General features: G+C 37.3%; 1 protein-coding gene across 1 annotated transcript; it reads left to right on the top strand.

Moving 5' to 3' along the window:
• Nucleotides 1–38: 38 nt before the first annotated feature.
• On the top strand, nucleotides 39–27,789 carry hibch (3-hydroxyisobutyryl-CoA hydrolase). Its single transcript, XM_079880752.1, has 14 exons — nucleotides 39–183; nucleotides 522–564; nucleotides 880–1,011; nucleotides 1,143–1,227; nucleotides 1,328–1,408; nucleotides 1,490–1,542; nucleotides 9,158–9,236; nucleotides 16,513–16,658; nucleotides 18,905–18,991; nucleotides 22,373–22,431; nucleotides 23,757–23,838; nucleotides 25,872–25,991; nucleotides 26,146–26,179; nucleotides 26,845–27,789. The coding sequence occupies exons 1-14, from the start codon at nucleotides 152–154 to the stop codon at nucleotides 26,958–26,960; spliced, it is 1,149 nt and encodes a 382-aa protein (XP_079736878.1). The 5' UTR covers nucleotides 39–151; the 3' UTR covers nucleotides 26,961–27,789.
• The last annotated feature ends 205 nt before the right edge of the window (nucleotides 27,790–27,994 follow it).

The following is a 27,994-nucleotide window of genomic DNA, read 5'->3' as shown; positions in this document are numbered from 1 at the left end:
TCGAAATTTTTGCCTTCACATCGCGAGATTTCCTCGATGGTGTCGCGCCACCATGACATCATGAAGGAGGGCCAATGAGCAGTGGCGACAGGGTGAAATCTCTCTGTGTACAGTGATCCAGAACATCAGCTGAACTGTCTGAGTTTTAGCCATGTCATTAATAATCTTAACATCAGCGCACAGGTGAGTGTTCCTGAAGTGTCACATGTCTGATGCTATAATGAATTTGTTCCGCTTATAGACTCCAGAGGTAAAATATTGCATGCAATTTGATGTGCAGGACATCTGCAGACAGTGCAGCAACACTATACTCTTTCCCAAAAAGAATGTGTGTGTGTGTGTGTGTGTGTGTGTGTGTGTGTGTCTCTACACATAACATAACTGAGGTTTCAGTTTCAAAATAGTCTGTTGCCTTTATTTTAAGAGATTCATTTTATTAACAATATCCAACAATATGTAACATTTTAACTATTCGATGTTACAAAAAACAGTAACACAAATGTTGATTTTATCCCATACAGACTACGATCAATCTTTAGATTGCAGAGAATACAAGGACACATGGTAAGTTTGATCTCTAAGGAGGGATGACGAGTATTCATGTTAAATATTCATATACAGTTTGTATGTATTTAACTACAGTCAAGTCTATGGACACACTTTTATGCCCACGAAAACCTTTTGATCTGGTGTTTTATGCTTAAATGCCTGAAATTAGTTTGGCTGACAAATATAAATTGTGCATTGTATTTAAAAAAAAAAATGACATGAATGAGCTGGTCTATGTGTGCAAACCTTGACTGGTAATGTACATGTTAGTGTTTATTCTGGGAACTTCTTTCGTTATGTATTGTTTTATTACTGTATGTCTCATTTCAGATGTCCAGTCAAGCTGGGTCTGAAGTTCTGTTTGAGAAAGTAGGGAATGCTGGTGTCATCACACTAAACAGACCCAAAGCTCTCAATGCTCTGAATCTCACCATGATCAGACACATCTACCCTCAGCTCAAGGTTAGGGGAGACTGGAAACCCTTCTCACAACATCACTTATCCACCCTGTATTATTGTTATTCACCCGGTCTAACTCTATATGATCATCTCTGTTGATTGTTGTCCTGATTTGATCATTGTGTGTTTTGTAGAAATGGGACAAAGACTCCGAAACCGATATTGTGATCATTAAAGGAGCGGGGGAGAAAGCATTCTGTGCTGGAGGGGATATCAGAGGTAAGTATCTAAGAGAAACACGCATTTTGTTTTCTCGTTCACTCTTTTATGGATCCGTGCATTGATAATGCAAGTAATGCCATGAAAATGATTTTCCCAGCTGTCACAGAGGCTGGAAAAGCAGGCGATTCCCTTGCTCAAGACTTTTTCCGTGAGGAATACATTCTGAACAACACTATTGGTATGTTTTCACACTTTTGTTGGCAGTTTTTTGGTTTGCTGAGCAGATTTATCTATTAATTATTTATCTGAACTTTTTTAGGCACATATCAGAAACCTTACGTGGCCCTAATTGACGGAATTACAATGGGAGGAGTAAGTATTTATCTAAAGTTGTCATCTTGCTGCACAAGTACACCAGCAGATGGTGCTGTCTGTTCTGATTTAGCAGAATATGTCATCAAAGGAGTCCATAGGCGATGTGGGCCAGCTTGTCTTTGTGTTTACAAAATAAATAAAAAATGAATGAATGACAAAGTGTCCTGCTTTGTATGAACAATACATATAGCTGTGCCAGTCTTTTCACAGTGTCACTGTGAATTTTTGAAAAACAGTAGGACTCACTTTGCCATTGGTTCCTTTCAAAGTCTAGAACCACATACTAGCTTACGACTCCTACTGTTTCTGCCATTGAAAGATATGGCGAATGTAGTAAGAGTAGTATGCTAGTATGCAGTTCCCAATTCAGCATTAGTGTTCTCATTTGTGAACAAATGCATGGAAAAATACTAATTACAATCACAAGGATTACAATATGACTATTAAATGTGTTTTTAAGTGCAATTTTCAATATCTTGCAGTCATGTTTGACACTATGAGCTGCAGGAAAGCTGTGACGCACTACGAGTCATAAACCCCTCTTTTAATCCTCTTAATTTCTGTCCTGCACTGTGTATTTTATCCAGTAGGTTTCAGCAATGAGCTACTTTTGCAAACAATCTTTGGGGTTTTGTGAATCCGTTCTCAAGTGTCTTTTGATTGGTAGGCTAGTCTATTGATTTAGTCTTGGATTGAGTAACACTTAATATCATTGTGTCCATGTTGCACATAATACATGTAGGCTTAAATGTCATTCATTTAAGCAGTTAGAAATACATCACAACCTATTATGGATCAATGCACAAAAATTCATACAGAATTTTTTACTAAATTACAAATTATTCTGCTTATTAAAAAAAAAAAATCAAGAGGTGCCTAGAATTTATTCTAATGAATCATCTGCTGAATATAGTGCTTAAAAGTGCTGTGTGTAATTTTTTGACTGTACTAAAGCATAAAAAATACCATAATACGTTTGCAGATATTTAGGAATCATGCTAAGGTCACACACTTGTTTCTCTGAAAAACAGTGCTACAGTCAGTTATGCTGCGTTCACCCTGTCCTAATTACTGTGATCACGTGATTCAAGCAGGAGCTCTCAGAAAATTCCACACTTAGAAGTTCATGACATGAACGCTTTTTACATAATTATGGAAATTATGACATGGCGTGAACACACCTTTATTCTGACAATGATGGAGAGACTCAAGAAGAAGTGACAACATGTAGAATGCAACAGGACATTTCTGAATGGTTAGTTGATGAATTTATGTAGCTTATGTGTGGTTATCTTCTAGTCATCGATTAGCATATTCTGTCTTGATAATCTATAAATCGTGTTCAGGGGGCGGGGTTTATGTAAATTTTATGGTTCGTGATGTCACTAACCTGGGAGGAATGTCGTGTAGTCCCTACCAGCCGTTTGTTGTAGTCCTTAAAAAGCTATTTCTCTAAAAGAAAATATCTCCCTTTGCTCTGAACTTTGAGCGTTGTAACTTTGTGCAGATGTTGTTTATGCTCAAACAGCAACATTACACACTAACTAAAGTTAGAAAAGTGAAATCATAATCAACCACCCCTTTATTAGTATTTCAACATCCCAGTTTGGCAGGAAACACAGCGTACTGCAGCCATGGAAGCCAGAAAATGAACTAGGTCAGAGATCGCAGATTCTACCCAACCTAAAAAGCCTCGGCATCCATCTAAAAAGCTCTGTGACCAGAGGCATATTTAAAAGTGGATAAATCATCTTGGAGTATAAGGCTTGTCACCTTCCATAGTGAAATTGCGCTCGTTCCTTTTGTGTATCCTCAATCCTGTCGAGTAGGAGGAGGGGGTGGGGGAAACAACTCTCTCCAAGGCTGTGTCCAAAATCATCCCCTATACCTTTATATAGGACACTATTTGAGGGGACAGCCATTTGTAGTGGTGTCCATAGTGGACGTTATCGAGTGCAATTTTTCAATCACATAATGCACCGCTATAAGCGGTGTACAACTGATGTACACTCAACAGCTAGAGACTACCCATAATGCACTGTGAGGGTAATGTCGAATGAATTCCCGTGTCTGTTGCAAGTTCACTGAGTCCATGATGACCTCAGATGTCTCTAAGGTTTAAAAATGGATTTTTCCATTTACTGAGATATTTGAGAAAAATAAATGGGCAGTAGATGCAGAATTACGAATAATGTCATAATAGTGCGTAAAGGGCTTTTTTTTCCCCTCTCCATCATTAAAGGGATAGTTCGCTCAAAAATAAAAAATGAGTAAAGACAAAAAGTGGGTTAAGACATAACCCACTGTGTTTACGTGAACACTCTCCAAAAAGGCATTTTGACATTTTTGTGTGCACACTTTTAGGCGCGTATCTGAAGCCCATTTTTATTCACGTTTAGCTCTGACTGGGAGCGCATGCACAGATAGTTTTCTGGGGAACAGTGTAATTAGTGTTTAAATGGTGGAAAGACATCAGTAAAACAGCTGGTAAACAATATCCCATAGCATTACATTTACCTCAGGCAAGTCATTCAGTGTCCACAGCTTGTTAGTCAGCAAGAGAAATCAACTCTTTCGCTAAATAAATGCACTATATTAGCCTATATATTCATTATATTTTACTTAACCTGTTAGTGATGTCTTGATTTATGTTTAAAATATCTGTCATAAAAATAACAGCAAGTGTATGAATGATTATAAACGAATTGGAGTAAAAAATTTAGAAGTTAATGCAAAAACTGCCTTATGTGCAGTTTACATGTTTGCATACAATTTGTTATTTGAGTTTTTATTATTATATCTAAAAATAAATAGCAACTGAATTTAGGCTGATAGTTTGGGCTCTGTGGTTAACCTTTAATATTATAGGAATGTGCAAGTAAGGGCTCCCTATGGTTTACAGCATTAGCAGAGATAATGAGATAATTATAACTGAATTCATTTAAAGACAGAGACACAATTTGTAGAGTAAACCACTGTTTAATAAAAAAATAAAAGCAATTTTATGTTTAGTTTTCTCCTCCCCTGTTGTACCGAACGTGACGTCAAAACCGAAGTACGTACCGAACCGTTACACCCCTAATAAATATATATATATATATATGTATATCGGTTACACTTTATTTTATTGTGTAATTGTTACGGTGTAATTATATATTTAAGTACTGAGTAATAATAAGCAACTACATGTACTTACTATAGGGTTAGGGTAGGATTAGGGTTCGGTTGAGGGTTAGTTGCATGTAATTATGCAAAATTTACTGTTATTACTATGGTAAGTACATGTAACATATGTAACAAGGACACTGTAAAATAAAGTGTTACCTATATTTCTTACTGACTCCAAACCTTTGAATAGTAGTGTATACACTTTTGGATTAGATGTTACTAAAAAGTTTTTCTAGCATGACATTGCTCTTTTAAGTTAACAGGAACTTTTTTCCCCACCACTGGCGTTTTTAGATTAAGTGGTTTGCCAAGTACCTGATAAAGCTGTTTGCCTTTTTTGGGATATTTGTGATGAAACGTTCCAGAGCTCTTTCATGTTAGAAAACTACCTGATTAAAGATGGTCTTTAAACATTTTTGGCAAAATTTGTGTGCCATATTTGTCTCCTAAATAGGGGGTAATGCTGTTTTTGATAGGTAATGTTTTCCATCCTGGAGTTGATTTTTAAATTTAGACGCTGCCTACATTGTCTGCAAGTTTTCTGTCAGATTTCAGCCAAACATTTTGGAGAATGGATGAGAGTTTCCACCGCTTCTATGTAATTGATTTGATGCGTCCAGCTACACATGTTTCCCGTTTGACTCAGAATACTTACAAATTTGCCAAACGATTCAAACGGCTTATTCCTACTGCTGCTTCTGCCCTGCCCTGATAGTTTGAGATGGTTGTTCTCACTTAATTATAATCAACCTAATGACTTTGCATGTAGGGGACACGTGCTGCTCTGATCGCAACATGCTTCTCAAATCCCCCAGGAGAAGATCATTATTATTGTCTTTTAATGAGCAGCCCGTTGAGAATGCAGTCCCCAGGTGGTTTCGTAATAACTGATTTTATGATGTGTATTTTGTTCAACTAGATGAGTCCGTGTCAGTCATGTGCTGTGATCTGATGAGGCACATCAGCTTAATTCATGGAAGTGATGAAGACGATGATGCTGTCTCATTTGTGGATCTTCTTTATGACAGAATCAGGTTGAGTTTTGCAGTGACACTTTTGGCTAGGTCATTCTGTGTAACGGCAAGTTTTAACATTTTGTGTCTTGACATTCCAGAATATTTTCTTCATAAGCCGTTTCTAATTTTTTGATCATGAAAAATGTGCTCCAGTGCTAATTTGAGGCAAAGACTTTAGATATACAAAGATGGTGAACTCATAGTACTATAAATAGGAGAAGAAAGTGCAACACGCGATATGGTGGAATAAGTCTCGCCTTCTATATTAAAGAGCTAATCGCTGATTTGTAGAGTCTTTGCGTCACTTCAGCTGCACATGCGCATTGGTGGATCTAGCCTGAAAATAAGCTTTTTAACTAGTGCTGTCAAATTGATTAAATCCATCTAACATAAAAAATTGTGTGTATATATATATATATATATATATATATATATATATATATATAATTTTTTTATTTTATTTTATTTTTTTTTTATTGGTGATGAACTTAATCGTAAGCTTGGTGAACTTTGTCAGTGGCCAACTAATATGTTTCTTTTTTTCTGTGGTGATGCCGTTATTTAAAGCAAAGTGCTTAATGGTTGATATGATGCTGATATACACTATCGTTCAAAAGTTTGAGGTCAGTATTTTTTTTTTAAAGAAATTATTACTTCAGAAGGCTGTCTAGTAAATGTGAATTGATAGACTGAGGAGAAAGACAGTCCAAAATCGACCTCATCGAGGCGAGTGGCACAGATCCTCAAAAAACCCTGTCTCTATACAGCCGTGATTAATTCGATCTTCAACCAGATGGAACTGGATTAAATATTTTGAATGTTCCGATCCCAGTCTGACTTCTGACGTGTGATGCCGCCTGAATCATAATCATACACTCTGTTCGTTCGTTGGCCAGTTCTGAACCCCCCGAACGAGCCTGGTTTCTCCCAAGGTTTGGGTTTCTTGACACTGTCGCCTCTGGCTTGCTTAGTTGGGGACACTTAATATATAATAGGGCTGTCAATCTTCCTCTATAATACTATTCGAATTCCATTCCTTATTTTATTTAATATTCGAATAATATTCGAATATTAAATGCTCAAATGTATCCTATTATTATATGAATCATGACGCATCGTTGCCATGAAAAACAGCGTTGCTATGGACGCGGAACGGACTATTTTCTTTAGCGGAAGCAATACAATCGTTTTTAAATCAATAAACTCCTTTTTAAATCAATATTTTGTGTAAAATTATTTATTTATTTTGTAGGTAGCCGTGTAATAAGTTCAGCCTGTCGGGGTTGTTATTCGCTATAACAACCGCCTCGCTATACATTATCTTACTTGGCGGACAGCTGGTAACAGTTAAGCCCCGTGATGAGGAGATCAGAAAAGAATAATTCTTGCCTGTTTTAGCGGCGGTTCCTAGGACAGATCGCCTAGCTTGTCAGGGTGTAACGTTGTCAGTTTTTCCATTTAGGGTTTGAAATCCAAACACCTTCAACACATCGCTTCTCAAATTGTCAGGAGTGGTGATCTCCGTTTCCGTGCAGACATTGCTCTCCGCGATTTTTGACAGTATTGTTATGATACAGCGTGGATAACGTGCACAATTGTGTTACGATTCAAAAACGTTATTGTTCATCTGACGAAACAAAAGCATTTCATTTTCACATGCGCGCGAGAAAGGCAAGATTGCATAATTTTTTAAATTTTTAAAATGTACATAAAAAAAGCAATATTCGAATAGGAACTTCAGCATTCGAATAGTATTGATTTTTTTAATATTCGAATTATATTCGAATTTCGGAATTCGTTCCAACAGCCCTAACAACATTATTGATCTAACTGCATTGACGGCATTGTATATGAACTGAACTGAACTGGACGATACATCGCTGTTTTCTCCAGAGCTGCTGTATAGATAAATGAACTAAATTAATAACTAATGATTTTTACAACAGAAATGAATCAACACTGAACTTACTGAAGCTGGACTATGACACTATTTTCTTCTAGATCTGCTGCTCAGCCGAATCAAACTATTTTCCTGTTATCACTGTAAAGCTGCTTTGAAACAATCTGTATTGTAAAAAGCGCTATATAAAAAAAGGTGACTTGACAAAGATATTCGGCCTGTATCGGTAATCTAAACATTTTGGCCGATTTATTAAAGACCTGGTAATCATTTAGCTGTGTCTGTAATGCAAGAGTATCAGCCGTGTGCTAGGGTTGATGTGTTGTACCATTTGTTTCTAATCCTACGTGGTGCGGGAACAATCTGGAGTTTCAGAGCACATAGAGATACGGTGTGCCATACATCAGTGGACTGTTTGTTATTCCATTCCTGCGTCTTCTGCTTAGGCGAAACAGTCATGATGCAGGGTCTCAAACACTACTAAATCACAAAACATGTTGTTGGTGCTTCACTATAGCAACAGTGCTTAGGGAGAGGCTTAAGTTCTGACACTGTGCATATGGTGCACTACGTTCCAAATTGACTTTGTCCACTCTTTTTCCACTGCTCTTGTTTTACTGGACAAGTTCAGGAGTAGTTGCTCATTTCTGTTGTTGAAAACATGTTTTTTTGGACATCTTCACAGATCTTTTCCATAAAATGAAAAGATAAAGTGGAAAGATAAGTTTTATAGTAACCATGGGCTGTCAGTCTTCAACAACTAAAAAAACACTAAAATGAGTCTGTATGAATTGTGCTCTACAAACATACACTACCGTGCAAAAGTTTGGTGTTAGTAAGATTTAAAGAAATTAATACTTTTATTCAGCTAGGATGCTTTAAAAAAAAAAAAAAAAATGCTGTTCAAATATTTAAATGGAATATTTAGATATTTAAATATTTAAATTCTTTTGAACTTTCTATTTATCAAAGAAAAAATTCAGCTTTGGTGAGCATAAGAGACTTCTTTCAAAAACGTTTTACAAAAGTTTGAACAGTAGTGAAAGTCACACTTAAATGTGTGAGGATGATTGTGTTAGACAACACAATACCAAAGCAAGTGGCATCTGCATGGTCTAAAGATTGTTTTAGTGGAATTCGGTTGCACCAAATTTGATAACCAGAAAGACAATACATTTTATCTTCATCTGTAAAAGCTTTTTTTTTTTTTTTCATTTACAACCTTACAAGCTCTGTAATTTGTGCTTGAACTAATTCTTCAAAACAAACTGCATTTTATACTTGATCTAATGCAATTAATGTCACCATGAACTGAGCTGTCCACAATTGGCCACAAACAAAAGTCTCACACAAAGGTATTGGAGATTTTTAGAAGTCTTCATATGGACCACGCATACAAATTTGGTACGACATGAAGATGAGTAATACATTTTCATTTTTGAGTGAACTATTCCTGTATGTGAACTATATCTGGTCTGTGAACATGGTACACAATTATTGATCTGCACTGTTTTCTCTGTCTCGGCAGGGCGTGGGTCTTTCAGTTCATGGACGGTTTCGTGTGGCCACTGAGAAGACACTGTTTGCCATGCCAGAGACGGGCATCGGTAAGAGACAGCCAGTGTTCCTCTCTCTCCCTGTGGGCTGTAACTGGGTTATAATCTGAGTTCTCATTAATAATGTAAAATGGCTTTGGTTTCACAGGAATCAATAGTACTTCATCCAAAAAAATGGATGTAAAAAGTGAATGTGAAGCAACATTTGCCAAAAAAAAAGTTTTGGCACATCTATTTAAGTAGCATTTATTTCCCCAGGGGTCACTTTTAATTACAGAAAACATTGTTTTGTTCCTACAAAATTGTACACACTTAAAGGCAGGGTAGGTTATATGTTCCAGAATTTTTTTTTGTTATGCTGGTTGAAAGTCTCTTCACATCCTGATAGCAATCACTAATGGCGCTTTTCCACTACACAGTACCAGCTCGCCTCGACTCGCCTCGGCTCTGTTTGGTTTTCCCCTGTGTGAAAGTTGTACCTGTACCTGCTTCCAGGTACTTTTTTTCGTACCACCTCCGGCAAGGTTCTAAGCGAGCTGAGGCGATACTAAAATGTGACGTGAAAACACAGCAGACTGCTGATTGGTCAGAGAGAATCGTCACTATTCACTGCGTCATCATTGCACGCGCCAGACGGAGTATCCTGAATAAAAAAACAGCAAAAACAAAAACATCCAAAAACAGCATACACTCGATTTCCTCCATTGTCCTGCGGGTGTGTCTCGCGCGTCTCGCGTAAAAGATTAAGTCACGGCAGTTTCCTGCGGCGTCGCTATGACGACGCGGTACTATTGTGGAGGTACTATCTGCAATGGAAAATGGAGCGAAATGCGAGCCGAGCCGAGCCGAGTCGAGTCGAGTCGAGCTGGTACTGGTAATGGAAAAGTGCCATTAGTTAAGTGGTCTTAATGTATTTATATGTGAATATATCGTCTGTGGAAGGCGTAGGACCATAAAATGTTCGTCCAATCATGACCTAGGATGTCCTACCTGCCTGTCAACATAATGTATTTCCATACCAAGCTATACAAAGTTAGACAAACGTCAGTCACCGAGCACCACAACCGAAACAGCAGCCATCTTTTACAGTTCCCTCGTGGACCAAAACAATGAGCTTATGCTGCATTCACATCATAACTACTATAAAAGAGATGGAAACCCATGATGTTATACTCGAATTTATGCGTTTCAATGGCAACACTATAAACTCCGAAATGAATCCGCCGCAGTCAGGTGGTACAAGTCAGTGCTCTTTAAGTCATGTTCATTATTGTTGTAATGTTATGTGCTTTGAGAAATGAGGTAGTTTAACGCCGTCTCATGACGCTTTTTGCTCTCTGCTGTACGCATTTTGAAGGAGTATTTTTAAGAGTTTTTATCCTAACCAGTCGCAACAGGGGATTCTATTATGGAAGCAGTTTCTATTTCTGAGAACATGCAAACTATGACAATGATAGTCTCACGTAATGATTATGTGCTTTATTTAATCTTGTCTAATATTGCCATACTGAAAGCGATAGTGGATAATTCACCTCAGAGCTTGAAAATAAATTAGAGGAAACAAGAACGTTTGAACTGTGAGCTCAATGTGAACAAACAAGTGTTTTCAGTGACAAAGATTGTTTCATTCACTCAGTGTTTTTAATAATGTTAAAATGGTGTAATATTTATTCTATGTACCTATCCATTTAATTGCGAGCGCAGTGTGCCTGTCGAGAGAGCTCTGCCCACATATTTTATCGATTTTGTCACATCTCATTGCGTTGTGGACAGACAAATTGCTTGTCACTGGCATCGTGTCTGATTAAGACAGGGTGTTAGATAAGCTATATAAATCTTTCAACTCATGGCTAGCCAAATTACAAGCAGACCAACTTGAGCTGAAGATGTTACGACACAGCCTCTGAAACGACACAGCACTCACCTTTGTAACTATAAAAAACCCTTTTGGCCCAAAGACCTCTCAAAGCAATCTTTCAAAGCAAATTGTTCATGTCAGTATTATGTGGAAAGTGCATTGAGAGATGGTGTTGAGTGAAGCACCTGTCTGATGCTTGTGCTCTCTGAATGAGCAGCATGCTGAAACGCTCCATAGACAGCAGGAATCTCCGTTTCGCTCATGGAAGGAATTCTGGCGATGCAGGCGGCGTCCCATCAATCTGCCCCTGATATGTAAGTGAGTGGGTCTTGTTCCAGTCGTGAAGCCAATAGATGATTCTTGCGCTGAAGTATACAGATTTCATTCCCCAACCTCTCATCTGGTCTAGGTTTGGTGGAACTCAAATGTGGACGGCTCAGGTCATGGTGACATGAACTGCATTAGATAACAAAGTTTAAAAGCCAGTTTGTTTTAAATAACAAGTACAAGCACCAATTGCCAAGTTACACTAAATTTCAAACGTTTGGGCTCGTTTTTTAGATTTTTTATGTTCACCTAGACTGCATTTATTTCATCGTTTATTTGCATTTATTTGAATAAAGTAAAAACGGTAATATTGTGAATTTTTAAATTGACAGGAATTGCATTTGATCCTGTGATGGCAAAGCTGAATTTCAGCAGCCATGCTGTGTTGATCCTTCAGAAATCATATGTGGATTGTAATCAATGTTGAAAACAGTGGTGCTGCTTAATATTTTTGTGGAAACCGTGATCCTTTTTTCCCCCACGATATTTTGATGAATCGAAAGTTCAAAAATACAGCATTTATTTGAAATAGAAATATTTAGCAACATTTAAAATGTCTTTCCTGTCACTTTTGATCAATTTAATGTATCCTTGCTTGCAAGTATTGAAGCTTGCAAGAAACTGAACTTGCCCTAAGTACATCTTAAATTATGTCATCACCTACACTAACAATACAGGCTTAGAAGGACATGAGGGCGAGAAAATGAAGACAAAATGTAAATTTTTTGGGTCCAAAGTGAATGTTTCCACATCCATCTTTTATAACCATTCCCTCATAATATATCCATGTGTGCTGCTGTCTCACTTTTTATTGCACATGCTTTAGATTTTTTGTGCTTCTTTTCATTCCATGTTCTAATCACACCCTGTGAATGGTATGTCGGGAGCCTTGATGCGGTATAAATCAGATTGTCTGTGATGAATACCCTGCCCTTGTCCATATCACATGCTCCTACACATGTAGGCAGAAGTCTGCCTTGGCTATTGTAAATCATTCTAGACTCTTAATGAGAGCGCTTTACAGCATTTCCTCTCGAGCTGCACAGCGTCCTTCACTCTTGCGAGCCTTGGGCAAAGACTCCCTGCAGAACTGTTAGAGTGGCAGGAAGTAGTGCTAATCACGGTTTGTGACACATCTGTTAAGCGTCTGTGCAATTGCGTGTGTGTGTGTGTGTGTGTATTTGATTGAGTGAATGCTCAGAGTCTGTGTGCCATCACCCGCTAATTCCATTAAGAGCCCGTGTTTCCCAACCCCAGATGAATGAATAATCCTCTTTGGGTTAGCACTCGTCTTAATGGTTTATTCTGCGGTAAGGCGGCCAGCCTCATCTGTCTCGTAGCCGGTACTTCCTTATAGTTCTTCCTTCTTGACATGAGGTGGTTAAACAAGTAATACATCATCATGTGTGCCTGGGATTAATGTGGATGTTTCTTTTGCACCTCTGGTTTGAAGAATGCTGTCAAATCCTGATCAGTTTGAAGTGTGACCCAGTTATACTGGTGTATCCCCCATGTGAACAAGGTGATTGGCCTTGCTGACATGCATCTCCCCCTTCTTGGCTCTAGTCCCACCCATTCATGCATAGGGACAGCATTTGGATAATCTCCAATTATCCTGAATGAGGTATAAGGACCCACACTGTATTTACAGACTTTTCTGTTTGTTTTTTGCATGCCGATTTAAAAAATAAAACTGCACACAAAAAAAATTAATAAAAAAAAATACACTCATTCATTTTATACCCTCATTTTTTATTTATTTAGTATATATATATATATATTTTTTTTTTTTTTTTAGATAAGAATAAAGATTTTTTTTTTTTTTTGAATCATTTTTTTTATATTCTATTTTATTTCAGGTAAAGTTTATATTGTTTCAAGTAACAAAAAGGTTTTTTTTATGGTTTTAGTTAAAGATAATAACCCTGACTTGCTTCCTCGGTTGAGGCAGTACTAACAATATTTTGATAGATCTATAGTATATATGCTTTTCAGGGAAAGTTTCACAAATAAATTAGTATTTAAAAAAATATGTTTAGAATGAGTCAATTTACTCTTTTGAAAAAGTACCTAAACTACAATCCATTAATTGCAAATTGCACGCATACACACATACAGTACATACATATTTATTAGGGCTGTCAAAAGATTAATCGCGATTAATCGCATCCAAAATAAAAGTTTGTGTTTACATAATATGTACTGTGTATAATTATTTTGTATATATAAATACACACACATGCATGTTGTATATATTTAAGAAAAATGTTGATTTTTGTATAATTTATATATAAAAAATTATATTTATATATAATATAAATTATATATAAATATATACAGTATATGTATGCAAATATTTCTGTGTATTTATATATACAAAATAATTATACACAGTACACACACATATATTATGCAAACACAAACTTTTATTTTGGATGCGATTAATCACGATTAATCTTTTGACAGCCCTAATATTTATCTATAAGATGAGACTCCAGTCATAGCAGTGTAACAAACGTTTTAGTGGAAATCTGAATAAATGTTTTAAGCAGATTTACCGATTTGCCATAAGTTGCACAAACACATAGTTTGCCCCGACTCGCTCCATTGGTTGAGCCACTGCTACGATGTGAGGTCTCTTTTACAAACAACATTTTATCTGGTTTAAATAACTTTTTTTTTCGTGCTTTCTTGTCATGTTATGCTTTAAATGCTCCAGGCGAAGTGGGATTCCAGAAGGAAAGCACCAAGAACAGCATGTTAGCAGTAGCCTTGAGCCATTTGTGCTGAGCTGTGACATTCACCCATGGTGGCTCCTTCTCTGTCAATGTGCCAGCCATCTGTGCGTCGAAAATGCAACCCCCCCAGCCAATCCTGCAACCTGAACCCCTCCTCTTCACCCCCTTCCGCTTATGGATTAAGGGGCTATTTGGGTCTTAAAACTATGCCAGCCTTAAGACAAAGCGACTGGGTGCACGGCAAATGTAATCTGCATTTATGATATTACATTTGCCTCCTGGAATCAGGTCAGGGGACTTAATCCTGTCGCGCCTTATTCAGAATTCTACCTCATGCTGAGGGTTTAGGAGGGAAGTGATGTCATTTTCTCAGCCTTTGCTATTTAAAAAAGAACATCAGGTTAATAAGATTGTAGCGCAGCACTATGCCATTTTATAATCACATCCTGCAGACTGAACACTGCATTTGATACCTGGATGGTTATGGCATAATTAGCAACTATTTATACTAGGGTTTCTCTTCGGGTTTATACATCTAACATAACTCTAATAAAGGGTAGATAAATATAGGCTGTAAATGTAGTATTAAATATTTTCCAGGTATTTTTTTAATCATCTTTTGGCTATAGTGTAATGACAATATAAAATCCTATTATTTAATTTTATCTTTACACTTTACTATTTTTCTTACACACTATAAATGGGTCTTTTGTACATGAAAATATACAGCTCCCTTTATATTTTAGGAAGGGGGTCCCTTGGTATTATCATATTTGTTGGGCCATTGGCATTAGTGACTCTTTGTTTATTCAAGTACACTGAACAAAATTATAAACGTAACACTTTTGTTTTTGCCCCCATTTTTCATGAGCTGAACTCAAAGATCTAAGACTTTTTCTATACACAAAAGGCCTATTTCTCTCAAAAATTGTTCACAAATCTGTCTAAATCTGTGTTAGTGAGCACTTCTCCTTTGCCGAGATAATCCATCCACCTCACAGGTGTGGCATATCAGGATGCTGATTAGACAGCATGATTATTGCACAGGTGTGCCTTAGGCTGGCCACAATAAAAGGCCACTCTAAAATGTGCAGTTTTATTGTATTGGGGCATCCGGAGGGGTCCGAAAACTGCACATTTTAGAGTGGCCTTTTATGTGCGTGAGGCAAATGGTGTGACTACCATTTGCCTCACGCAGTGCAACACATCCCCTTCGAGTTGATCAGGTTGTTGAATGTTGGTCCACTCCTCTTCAATGGCTGTGCAAAGTTGCTGGATTTTGGAACACGCTGTCGTATACGCCGATCCAGAGCATCCCAAACATGCTCAATGGGTGACATATCCAGTGAGTACGCTGGCCATGCAAGAACTGGGATGTTTTCAGCTTCCAGGAATTGTGTACAGATCCTTGCAACATGGGGCCATGCATTATCATGCTTCAACATGAGGTGATGGTCGTGGATGAATGGCACAACAATGGGCCTCAGGATCTCGTCACGTTATCTCTGTGCATTCAAAATGCCATCAATAAAATGCACCTGTTTTCGTCGTCCATAACATACGCCTGCCCATACCATAACCCCACCGCCACCATGGTAGACTCAATCCTCAAGTTTGACATCAGCAAACCGCTCACCCACACGACGCCATACACGCTGTCTGCCATCTGCCCTGTACAGTGAAAACCGGGATTCATCTGTGAAGAGAACACCTCTCCAAAATCCCAGACGCCATCAAATGTGAGCATTTGCCCACTCAAATCGGTTACGATGACGAACTGCAGTCAGGTCGAGATCCCGATGAGGACGACGAGCATGCAGATGAGCTTCCCTGAGACGGTTTCTGACAGTTTGTGCAGAAATTCTTTGGTTATGCAAACTGATTGTTGCAGCAGCTGTCCGGGAGGCTGGTTTCAGACGATCTTGGAGGTGAAGATGCTGGATGTGGAGGTCCTGGGCTGGTGTGGTTACACGTGGTCTGCGGTTGTGAGGCCGGTTGGATGTACTGCCAAATTCTCTTAAACGCCTTTGAAGACGATTTATGGTAGAGAAATGAACATTCAATTCACAGGCAACAGCTCTGGAATATGTACACAAAATAGGCCTTTTGTGTACATAGAAAAAGTCTTAGATCTTTGAGTTCAGCTCATGAAAAATTGGGGCAAAAACAAAAGTGTTTCATTTTTATAATTTTGTTCAGTGTATTTCCTCAATCACAGTTTCTGATATTACTTATGAAATCTCTTGAGCAATTGTAATAATTCCCTTACAGAAATTTCATTTATTCCTGTGGCCTGAAATTCATCTTTTTTTTTTTTTTTTTCTTATGTAAAGTCATGTGTAGCAGATTTTTACTTAAGCTCATGCTCTAAATGGATTTTGCTTTGTGTGTTTTGTTTCTATAGGTCTGTTCCCTGATGTTGGTGGTGGCTACTTCCTGCCTAGACTTCGAGGCAAGCTGGGCCTTTTTCTCGCCCTGACAGGGTTTCGCCTCAAAGGAAGAGATGTTCAAAGAGTCGGGGTGGCTACTCACTTTGTGGAGTCCGAGAAGGTAATGTGTATATACTCTAGTAATTGACTGATACATATTGGCTACTTCATATGACAATATTTGGCATAAATATATAATGTGTCAATTTGTCAAAGTCTTCTGATGACCTTGTGAATATAGATATAGCAAATTTTTCTGTTGTCAAAGATTTTTGTGAATTGAGTAAATATTATGTAAAATATTAGTGTTCATTTCAGCAATGCTGTGCATGTCTGATTTGCCTTAATTAATTGAAAATATTATTTTATATATTTTTATATATATTATAAAATGTGAATAATATATATAAACATGTCGTTTATAATTTAGTATATGAATGTATTTATTATAGTATAAAACATTATTGTAAACATGCCATTTTATAGTTTATTAATATAAAACTATATAAAATATTTTACATATATAGAGTGTGTATGTATGTATGTATGTAGGCTATACATGTGATTAAAGACTGCGATTGAATCCTTTAATCTGATTATTGGAAATAATCACATTATTGGTGCACATGTAAACGTAGTCATTGACAAAACCATGCTGCATTTTCACATCCAGCTCCTGGTTTGGACAGTAGTAAGAAGAAGAAACTATTGTGATTGTAGGACAGTTTTAGTACAGTTTTGAGAGGATGAAACTCAAATTCAAGGTAATGGTGACCGAGCTGAGCTGGTGCTGGCCTCCTGGGCTTTTGGGCTGCAGTTCTTGCATTTGAAGGGACTGAAAGGAGAGGAGTTAGTCAGCATTTCTCAGGCTTGCCAGCGAACTTTCGGCAGCAGGGGGCGACTGAGCGCTGACACTACGCCCAGTTCATGTGCCAGAGGTGAAAATGAGTACCAGGGCTTGGCACTGCTGGAGAGAGAGGGGCATACAAGCCTACACACACACTCACATCCTCTGGCCAAGGACAGATGACCAGCAGGATCTGACATACACGCTATTCACAGAAGTGACTTGTGATAAAAATAACCACAACAGGGCTCTCTGAGGACAGTGCGTTTGTTTGTACAGCACAAGATCTGATTCACTTTAATTTATGAGCAAATGCATAATGCATAAAAAAAACAAAAAATAATAAATTGAGTCAGGCTGTATTATCATTCAACCATGAGCAGTACAGGGCAAATTAAAAAAAAAAATATTTTTTATTTTTTTTCAGGCCTAGAAAGCATATGGAAATCTAAAACATTAAACAATCATGGAAAAACATAAAATTTCTATAGTCAATATGAATTTTCTCTTGCTCTGAGATGTGCGTTTCTCTCAAGATGCGTCCCAATTTGCATAGTTATCCAAAAATAAAAAGTGCATATTAAATCCCTGGATGATGCACTTATTTAACCAAAAAAGTGTGGAATGCTGGACACTTCATGATCTAAATTGTCACAGATTGCCTTGCTAAGTGGAAAGGCAGGGCTATCTGACTGATGGAGGATGACAAAAATAAAAACTTTTAAACCTCATACACTACATGGTAAGAGTAGTCATAGTGTATAGTACGTCATTGGGACGCTACTCCAGTTAGTAACAGATTAGCTCTGTTCCAATGAACCTCATAAATTATCTATTTGAAACACTCAACATTGGGAGCAACTCATGACAAAAGCAATGCTCCTGAAGTGCACTAGAGACTCCATTCACAATTGATTCCAGTAGAGATTAGTGTTGGTATGTGGATAAGCTAACAAATGATGCTCTAATAAGCATACACATACATATGAGGCACAAATATTGAGTTATAGTCCATTTTTAATTAGACAGAATTTGGTCTATTTGTTATGTGGCTCATAAGCCAATCCAACACACTGAACATTTTTTAATTGGTACTATCCATTGAATGAAATACAGGTCAGCATTTCTCTCGACTTGTTTGCCATCTTGAAAGGGATTTTTCACAAACTTTGTTGCAGTGCATTACCTTAAGGTGTGGTCACGTTTACTGTTGCTCGGCAACATTTTGTGAACAAAATCATTCCATTAGAAATCCTCGTGAACGAGAGTTCACAAAAAAGTTGACTTCGAATGTGCCTTAAAAGGCTGTCCTGCAGGCAGCAAACTATGTTTTGGATCAGAGCTGTTGTTTAATGTTGTTTCACTGTGCCCCTGCAGTTTCCATCAGGAAACACCTTGTAAAAAAATCCTGTTCTAACCAAAACATTCCCCTCTCTGCTCTTCAGTATCTGATTTAGACCCACTTTTTTTTCTACCTGTAAGGTTGAGCATTTTCCCTTTTTTTCTCTCTCTCTTATTAGATTGCATCTCTTGAGAAAGATCTTGTTGACTTGAAGTCTCCATCGGTCAGCGACGTGGCTCAACTGCTGGATACTTATCAAGAACAGGTATGTGGCAGAGACAGATGTGACTTTAAAACAGTCTGTGCAGACTTTTACAGCCTCGGTGCTTGCAGTTACTCTACACAGTGGTGGGCTTGTATAATCTGTTACCATAGCCACAGTATACAACACTGATGGATCTGCTTTCAGTGCATCTTTATATGGTTCAAATTAAATGCCATGTGGCGACACAAGTGTGGAAGATTTTCACCAAAAAATGAACAGCCCTGTGTAGTTCCAAACCGGTATCACTTTCAACTTCTGTGAAACTCGAAAGAAGTTATTTTTAAAAATGTTGCATGTTTTAAACAACATTGAACCCCACTGACTTGCACAGTATGTACTGTACAATAAAAAAAACAGCGAGTCATCTTTTCAGAACATCGTTTTATGTTCCACAGAAGAAAGTCATGCAATTATATTAATAATTATTACAATAATACAACTAGGCTATATGTTACAATATACAACTATAATATAATGTAATATAATATAATTAATCTAATATAAAACAATATATCAAATTTGTTTTCTAGGCCTGGGCCTGTTGCAATTATTGATTAATCGTCTGATCATGGTTATTCGATCTAATCACAATTATTTTTGATAACCGCAATAATTGTGCAGTTTAAATTTCAATCGCATTTTTCCATCCAAATAAGGGAAATTTAGGCGTTTAAAGAAGTGCCATCAAAATGCGCGATGTGTGATAGGAAGAAGAAGTGGAGTTATAATCTGTCTGGAAGTAAAGAATAAAGAATACCAAAAAAAAGCAACGTGTGTGTGTTGTGTGTATATACACACACACACACAGACACACACACATATATTATATAATATATGCGTATACAGTATATACACACAGAGACATAATATATATAAATATAATATATACATATGTACATTATGTAAACAAACTTATGTTACATGCAATTATTGCGATTAATCGATTTGACCGCAGTAATTATATTATGTAATGTTATGTTTTTATTTATATTGGCATATGATTCATTATATACATATTATTAATTTCACAGCATTGAAGTTTATCATCTGGGCCTGTTTTATTATAATTGTTATTATTATATTAGCTATATACGATTCCCTGTAAAAAAAAAAAAAAGAAAAGAAAAAAGAATCTATAAGTGACATGAACAAAACAGAATTAAATTGTAAATCACAATTATGTGTATGATAATCGTCAGCACAATATTCATGATTGTGACAGGCCTATGTGAGAGCCTCTGAGCCTCTCCAAAAGCTCAAAGTCCTCTGCTGTGTTACCATACTCATTACACTTGTAATGGCTTGGTGGTATGGATTTATGGCCATCTGTGGTTAATGCTGTGAAGTTGTGTGTGCCGAACAGGAGTGTCTAAATGATAATTATTATGACTCATACAGTCTTAACATCACAAAGCTTTCCAGAGATCCTCGGGAGGGAGGGACTGATGACACACAACTTTCATGCTCCGGACAAACATATTCGCTTTCACAGACCCTTTTTGATCATTTATTTTACTTTATTCTCTTCTGTCATCAACAAATCTTGATAGTAGCCTAATTAAAAATCTACACGTTGTGAATTATTTACAGTGAGTTTTTGCATTATGGTATGCCATGCCCTGGATGTTATTTACATCTGGCAATGCTCCTGCTTCAAAGAGAGTTTTATCTACAGCAGCTGTCACTAAACCATAAAACCATACACTTACCACTTTGTTCATCAAGGTTGCACTTTAAAGCCTGTCGATTGTTTGATACTAAAGATTAGTAAGGGTGTATCCAGACCTGAGCAGATAAGAGAAGAATATAGACGCTTCCATTCTGTATTCAGATTGTACTAATGGTGGATTGTGATTCCATGAGAATGTATTGAAATAGAGATGTCAATGTTTGTGTATCTCTAGAGCAGGCGTAAAATGAAATGTCACTGGGATTCATGTCACAGCTTTTAAGCACTAGGAGGGGAGTAAATTAGTTTGTCCATCCATACACTCCTACACAAAAGATAAAATGATAAATGGGCTGGATCTACATATATATACATGCATACAATCCCGCTCTGAGCAGTGCGAGTAGGGCCAGTTACATTGGTGCCGTGACCCAGATGGGAGTGAGGTTTAGGGGTGTGTGTGTGTGTAAGTAAACCTCACTCCCCTGGCCTCAAAAGGTGCACTAGCAACTGATGCCTGAGGCTGCGGTCTTTAGCATCCTTGTTAGTGTGCCTGCCTCACATGCTGGTGCGAATCCCACTCTGAGCAGTGCCAGTTAGATTGGCACAGTTACATAACCTCACTCCCCTGGCCTCAAGGGATGCACCAGCAACTGAATTCTAGAGACTACATATTCTTTAAATTACCATTTCTATGGATATTTTAAGCAGGGATGCACATAACTTTTTTTGGTCTGGTTCTCAGGGGAGCACCTGGAGATGCTGCTTAGTATACTCACTTTACACGGCACACTTATCCTACAAGCTGTCATCACTTTCCTCCTAACCGCTCTCTTCTTTTCTCTCAAATATGGTAGATGATGATGATGATGGTTTTTTTGTTTGTTTGTTTTTTATTAACATTAATGGCACAGACAACAGCAAGAATATTAGGCTGCTGTCACTTTAAGACTGAATGCATGGACCGAATATACTGACACATATCCAGTTTCTTTCTCAACTGTTCACTTAACCCGAGAGAGAATACTTGCAGAGACAGGTTTTGTGTCCGTTCAAGCACAAGTAAACGCGAAAGAGGAATATATTCGGTGTTCAAGCGTTATCTGAATCATGCACCTCTGCTTGGGGACACAGATAACAGCGCGCGAGTCCCGATTTTCACCTCTTCTTCCGCATTTAAAATAGTTTGAATGTGTAAATTGGCAAGACCAAAGAAGTCCAAATGATAAACTCTATGATGGCCGAACTGTGGGGCCTGGTCCGTACGGATCACGGATCAACTGCCAGCCGTTGCACCCCTAATAATTAATGAACACACTTATCATCATGATTTCTATCTTACCAAATATGGAGAACAAAATCCTACCCCAGAAAGTAAACGTGTCCCTGTCCCTTGGTTTACTCAAAAACGCTTCTCTCCTCGTTTTCTGGTTACCAGTTTTGTGCACCCCTGATTATAAGCATCTATGTTGCATCTAAATCAGCAAAAATGGATAAGATGAAGGCATTTTAGTTGCCTTGATACCTTCTTATCTTTGTAAACTGCCTGATGAGCATTTTTCAGCTTTCAGTCACAGGTAAGGTTTCTGTCAGGACAAAAATGTCATCAAACACACAGACAGTTGAGGATTGCAGTTGTCTAGGTTGAAATACAGCACTGTATATGCGTTTCAGCTGCTGTCTAAACACAGGCTGCTGTTATGTCTCCTCAGAGCCGTCTGGATGCTGAGAAACCTTTTGTGCTGCAAGAACAGACCGAGGCCATCAACAGGTAAACCTAAACCTAAAATAAACCATTTGCTTTAACCCAGAATAGAATTAGACTAAAGATCCCCCTCTGAATGGGAAACTAATTATCTTTCTTTCTTTTTTTTAAATAAGGGACAGAGGAATTAGGGTTTAAGTATAATTTTCAGCCTGATATTGTTTTGAATTGGTCATTAGTGATGCTTGCTAAAGTCAATTGACTATTACAATTGGGGACTAGGGGGTGGATTCTTTTGACTTAGGCCTGTAAACAGTTACTGTACCTAGCAACACCCTAGCAACCACCTACAATACTTGTATTGTCATGCCAGCATGGGCAAACACACATTTTCACATTCATTTATTTTCCAGAAGTTGTTAAAAGTAATTTGTAAGTATTGTATGAATATTTATTTTTTGGAATTATCTTTTATTATAAGAAAATTCTGGGTTGAACACAACTTTAGCTCTGTTCAAATGTGCATGTATTTATTCAAATTTTACAGTAAAAACTAATATTATTAAATACTAATAAAATGTAAAACAATTGTTTACTTATTAAATATATTTTAAATATATTACAAAAATTTGATTAATCTTTTGATTGATTAATTCCATTTGTGCTGAATAAATCTATTAATTTAATCAAAAACATTTTTACTGACCTTTATGAACTTTTGAATAGCAGTGTATATTTTTAGCTATATCTCCCAGACGTAAAGCATTGAATTTAACCTGTAATATTAAAGTATGAATGACGCAATAATTATGTATCACACTATTTTGCATACTGAGACTGTGGCTGCAGAAACCGCGCTGGCTTGACATCAGTAGACTTCACACTTTTGGAACCAATTAGTTATACTTGAGGGTTTGTGTCTGTTTCTCTGGATAAGCTTTAGCCTTCAGGTGCTGGTAAAAGTTTGAGGCTTTCAGGCAATGTTTGCCTCTCTGAAAGGTCCATAATTCTACGTGCAGGGAAAAAGTTGGGTATATTTATCAAAGGCCTGAAATGATAAGACTGATAAACACTGGACACGCTACAAAACTTAGTTTCCACCGTGACCGGAGTGTGTGCAGCATTGTCTTTGCGTCTCTCCTTCTGGGTCTTGAGTGTTTAGTGAAACAAATTATTCATCAGCCTATACACCCCTTGTTTACCTGTTTTTGTGGAGTTTGACTCTGCAATGCATATGAGCCTTATGTAACGTCAGTTGATGTTGCACTAATCTGCTGTCCCAGGATCAAACCTGATGGCTAATTTGGCTTGCCTGTTTGAAAAATATACACAAAAAACTTCCATGGATGGTGTTTGCAGGACTGACTCTGTATATTTTGTTATTGTTCCAGGCTCTTTTCAGCTGGAAGTGTGAAGGAGATCATGGAGAACCTTAAGAAAGATGGCTCTGCTTTTGCGCTCAAACAGACTGAGGTGAATTCAGGGATGGTGACTAAACACATTTATAAAATAAAAAATAAAAAGGTTCAACCAAAAGTAAAAAATAATTTACTCACCCCAATGTCATTTTCAAACCCTTAAGACTTTCTTTCCTCCATGCAACACAATTATTGTGATTAACAATTTATATTCCGGGCTTGTCCTCACGCAAAACGTATGACTTCAGAAGTCAATGGAATATAGGGCATACTTTTCATTTAGACCACTTTTATGATGATTTTTGTTCAAATTTTTACAGCCCCAGTCCCTCATTAACCAGGATGTTCTACTTCTTACCTTTTGTGTTTTACAAAAAAAAAAAAAAGGTTATTCAGGTTTGAAATTACATGATAGATAGATAGATAGATAGATAGATAGATAGATAGATAGATAGATAGATAGATAGATAGATAGATAGATAGATAGATAGATAGATAGATAGATAGATAAAATATTAAAAATCTTACCTGTAAGTGGGTGTGTATATACACTGTATATATACAAATCAATATCAAATAGCTAGTATTTAAAATATAATTTTGCATTGTTTATAAAAAAAAGTATCATCTGAAATAATCACATACTATATATAGTAAGTACATTTGGTTTGGACTTACTACTTCCGCCATGTTGTCATTATCATGTGACACCTATCAGTGCCATTTACAAATCCTCTCCCGTGGCCTCATGGGATAGTAAAGTGTCCATCAGATGTGCACTTCAGAATCTCGCCGAATTTAGTATGTCATCCAGGTACCTATTAATCTACTGTTTTATGAATTTGCATATACTACTTGGCACACATACTGTTTCACCTACTATATAGTATAGAAGTAGGCATATTCGGACAAAGGGATATCTTGTATTTCGTCCCTGTATGAAGGCGAGCCGTTTATTCATTCTAAGTCGCAAGTGCAAGTGATGTTTTTATGAACTTCATAAAATTACACTGCAATAAAGAAGGCTGTGGCAGGGTTTGGCTTGTTGTCTCCACATCCTGCTCCTGCAGCTGGATAAAGAGTATGATGGTTTCCGGGATAAAGAAAATGAGTGCGTATGGGTTCTCATTTGAGGTCTGCATGCTCTCTGCTGCATGCAAACCCTCTCTCGTATTGCGTAATGTGCCCTGAATCATATTATACGTCATTAGTATTTCAAAGCCATTCTGTTTTTCCTCCCATAGCGCTACTTTGCCATGCATCACTTTGTTTAGCGTGAGCTGTAGAAAGGAAATGGATGTTTGACATTGTGACGTTTCATTGTTGAAAATTTACATTTGCTGTTGCTCAGTATGTGTGCAGTTTTTTTTTTTTTTTTCTTTGTCCCATCATGACCTAAACAAAGTTACAATACAATCAAAATACTTAATAATCCAGAATTATACAAAGTGACACAGATATAATGCCTTAAATGTTTGGTTTTATGTCAGAGCAGGTCATGCAGTGTTAACCACAAGTCTGTTCATGGACTGGTCTTCTGCTCATATACGGCCTCTTTTTATCAACAGTACACTTGGCCATTATGTAAACAGGGAGGTTTGTACCTTAAGATTTCGTGTGGACCATTTAATGTCCTTCCCGGCTCACACTGTATATTTTCCCAGCGTTAGTCCCGCTCATTTGCAGGGTCCGCTTCATCGGAATTATCTGCACACACACATTCGATTTGGCACAGGTTTTACGCCGGATGCCCTTCCTGACACAACCCAGCACCGTGAGTGCTGGGACCCACTCACACACACACACACACACACATTCCTACGGCCAATTTGGCATATCCAATCCAAACTGGAGAACCCAGAGAAAACCAATGCTGAAACAGGGAGAACATGCAAACTCCACACAGAAAGGACTCCTAGATCAGCTGGGGCTCGGTCCGTCTTCCCGGCTCTCACTCTTTTCTTTTGTTTTTGTTTTATTGTCCACTTCAGATTAACTTGCATTTAGATATCTATATCAGCTATTTTAATTGTCATTTATTTATTTTTCATTATTGTTTCATAAATATTTTTGTACTGAATTTTACAGATTCTGGCCAAAATGTCACCAACCTCTCTGAAGTTAACTTTCAGGCAGATTCAGGAAGGGGCGAGAATGAGTTTGCAGGAGGTGCTAGTGATGGAGTACAGACTCAGTCAGGCCTGTATGGTATGTAATGCAATTTTATGTAAATGCAATGCTTTATTATTTCGTTACCTAAATCAAATCAGCTAAAGCTGTTTTTTTCCAAAGTATACCACTTATTAGTTTAGAGGAAGTATTTGTGTTATTCATGTCATGAGGTTTTACTCTTGCTTTGCAGAGAGGCCACGATTTTTATGAGGGAGTCAGAGCAGGTAAGATGCACATTTCTTCAGAAATTCACATATTAGTAAATTTGTTTCTATCGATAACAGTATGATAGGTGTACCGAATCAGAAGTTGGTGTTAAAGGGTTGGACCAAATTTAATAATAAGAATGGACTCCATAATATTAAAGTTTTGTAATTTAATAAATGTAGCATACTGTACACATATATGTTACATACACGTCTCTATAAATGGCATTTCAATCATTGATCTAATTCCTTTCTGGAAATACCCCATGTGTCCATTATATTATGTTTATGGGTAATTCATATTTGTGTTTTTTTTTAAGAAGATATTTAAAAAAGATGATGCATTATATTTAACAATTTAAATTCAAATTACAATTCCACATCCTGTTTGCTTTCAAATGTCAATTCAGTTCCTGAATTTAGATTTAATTGAGAAAGACATTCCTAAAAATTCTGAATGAATGCTTATGAAAAAAATAGAGCATTATATAATCTTCTAATGTCTGTTAATGGTAATAATACAGGGTATTATAGAGTGTTACCTAAAATTAAAGTGCTTTATGTGCTCTTACTTGTTTGACATTCTTGGCCACCTCCACTCACCTGACTAGTTTTTTTCCCAGAACAACCCCAGAGAAAGGTCAGTGCATAACTAACAGATTTTCCCCCCTCTCTACTCGCAGTTCTAATCGATAAAGACCAGAGTCCGAAGTGGAAACCTTCTACCCTGTCTGGGGTCTCAGAGCAGGCTGTAGAAGAATGCTTCAGCTCCCTGGCTGAAAGAGATCTCAAACTGTAGAAACTCCCCTCAAAAATCCTGCAAGTTGCTTTTATAAACTTCAGAAATTTATCAAAGAAATCAGTATTGTTATTTCTGTCAGCATAGCTGACAAATGCAAATTCCTCTGAGACTTCTGCACAGATCCACTGATCCTTGTGTTGAAATGAACAATGCTGGTTTCTTGAGGAAATTTAGAGGTTTGGGGAGTTTTCTTTTCTCCACTGGGAAATAGCATTTAAAATAAGCTAACAATTGAGAGCAGCCTAGTCACATTTTAAATTAAAGGTTCACCCAAAAATTAAAATCGTGTTTAATATGACAATATGAATTTACAGCAGACTTGTCAGAGTGAGGTGCTGGAAATCATATTTTGCATATTTCATTCTTAGAGGTGTCTTTTTCCTTCATACTGTGTAATCATTTGTGTAAACCCTGTGGAAAGAGAATGGCAGACGATTATTTTTGCACATTCTGCAATCCATGATTAACCTTGACAACCTTAACACATACCCTGGCCACGATTCAGTTTGGCAGGATTAAAGTATTGTCATGTGGTGCCTGCAGTATGACTTCTATTAACCACAGTGTTTACTACACAAGCACTTCCACTGGCCTTGACTATAGACATATCAAGCCTGACAGGATAATCTGACAGATGTCAAAACAACTGTGATGCCTTGAATTCAAATGATTTGGTTGCTCATATATCTGTGTGGATGTTCATAAAAGGTGTGTGACCTATATTTGTGCAAAAACAAAACATAAAAAGATTGGTTTTGATTTTGATAGCAGATATGCCCGAAAGATTTTACGTGCCCACAGTACCTCTCAATAAAACCAACAGTGTAAAAAAAATCTGGTTTTCTGCATTCATTGAGCTAATTAGCAAATTGACTGACAGACTATAGAGGTTGTAGTAAAGTTAGGCACGCGTTTGTGTATATGGACATGAATGTTACCTCAAATTGTATGACATTTTGCTGAGACGTTTGCTACTACTTTTCGAAGCAATCAGACTTACAATTTTCCCCTGGTGGATGCTAAAACAACAA

The sequence above is a fragment of the Squalius cephalus genome, assembly GCF_949319135.1.
Source record: "Squalius cephalus genome assembly, chromosome: 9".
In the NCBI taxonomy this organism is placed as follows: domain Eukaryota; kingdom Metazoa; phylum Chordata; class Actinopteri; order Cypriniformes; family Leuciscidae; genus Squalius; species Squalius cephalus.
This window is presented reverse-complemented; position numbering and strand designations above follow the sequence as displayed.